Below are 1,156 nucleotides of genomic sequence, written 5' to 3'. Positions count from 1 at the left end.
CTGGAACTCACTTGTAGACCAGGTTGGCCTCGAACTCAGAAATCCGCCTGCCTCTGCCTCCCAAGAGCTGGGATTAAAGGCATGTGCCACCATGCCCGGCTAGCTGGCTTAGATTTTTATAACAGTTGATTCCTTAAGTCCCTGATTCCTTATTTGCTTGCCCCCCCCCCCCCCATAGAAAAAAGAGATGCTGAAGCAAGAGCACATGGCTGACTCACTGCTAACACCTGCATCACGGGCCAGGCTGGATGAAGCTGGGGGTCCTATGCTTTCCCAGGGCAGCTCTTCTAGGGGCCCGGAAGCCCAACCAGATGGAACAGAGAGGACACTCTTACAGCACAAGAATAAGGTAAGCAATGTGAGCTGGGTGGCACTGCTCAGCTGCAGCCCCATGTCCCGGCTACCCCGTGTCCCTGAGCCCTTCTGCATAAAGGTTCGCCATCCAAAACCAGGCAGCAGCACTGTGGCCACTTTGTAGCTTTGTGTAGACTTTGTAACTGTAGGTTTCTGTCATTAGAGGATAATAATTCCTAGACTTTGAAACCTTCCAAAGCTACTTTAATTATTAAAAATGTTAAAATATTAGAAAAAATGTCAACACTTCTTCATTTAGATGAAAGGTTTTGGACTTAAAAGGACAGCTAGAGAAGTTCAAAGATGACTTTTAGTAGCTGGGTGTGGCAGCACACGCCTTTACAAAGCCAAGCATTCAAGAGGCAAGCAGATCTCTCTGAGTTCAAGGACACTCTGGTCTACCAAGCAATTTCAGGACAGCCAGGGCTACACAGAGAAAAAAATCAAATAGCTTTGGCTCTCCCTGCCCTAGGGGATTGTCACCCGATACTACTAGTCACTGGGGGCAGTGGGAGCAGAGATGATGAACTGAGGGTTTGGAAGCCCTGCGAGTACCCATGGGTATGATCACACCAGCTTCCGGCTATTATACATAAGGCTGCTATGAACATAGTGGAGTGTCCTTGTTATATGTTGGAGAATCTTTTGGGTATATGCCTAGGAGTGGTATGGCTGGGTCCTCAGGTAGTACTATGTCCAATTTTCTGAGGAACCACCAGACTCATTTCCAGAGTGGTTGTACCAGCTTGCAATCCCAAGTAGTTTTTTTTTTTTTTTTAAAGATTTGTATTTATTTATTATA

At 46.5% G+C, this 1,156-nt stretch overlaps 1 protein-coding gene across 7 annotated transcripts in view; it reads left to right on the top strand.

Moving 5' to 3' along the window:
* Nucleotides 1–1,156, top strand: part of Pcnt (pericentrin) — a 99,606-nt gene that overhangs the window by 50,356 nt on the left and 48,094 nt on the right. For all 7 annotated transcript variants that reach the window (XM_021204734.1, XM_021204732.1, XM_029542260.1 and 4 more), the window contains one exon: nucleotides 179–349. In XM_021204734.1, the coding sequence (XP_021060393.1) occupies nucleotides 179–349 (171 nt within the window). The remainder of the gene's footprint in view (nucleotides 1–178; nucleotides 350–1,156) is intronic.

Source organism: Mus pahari, chromosome 9 (assembly GCF_900095145.1).
Source record: "Mus pahari chromosome 9, PAHARI_EIJ_v1.1, whole genome shotgun sequence".
NCBI classification, from domain to species: domain Eukaryota; kingdom Metazoa; phylum Chordata; class Mammalia; order Rodentia; family Muridae; genus Mus; species Mus pahari.
This window is presented reverse-complemented; position numbering and strand designations above follow the sequence as displayed.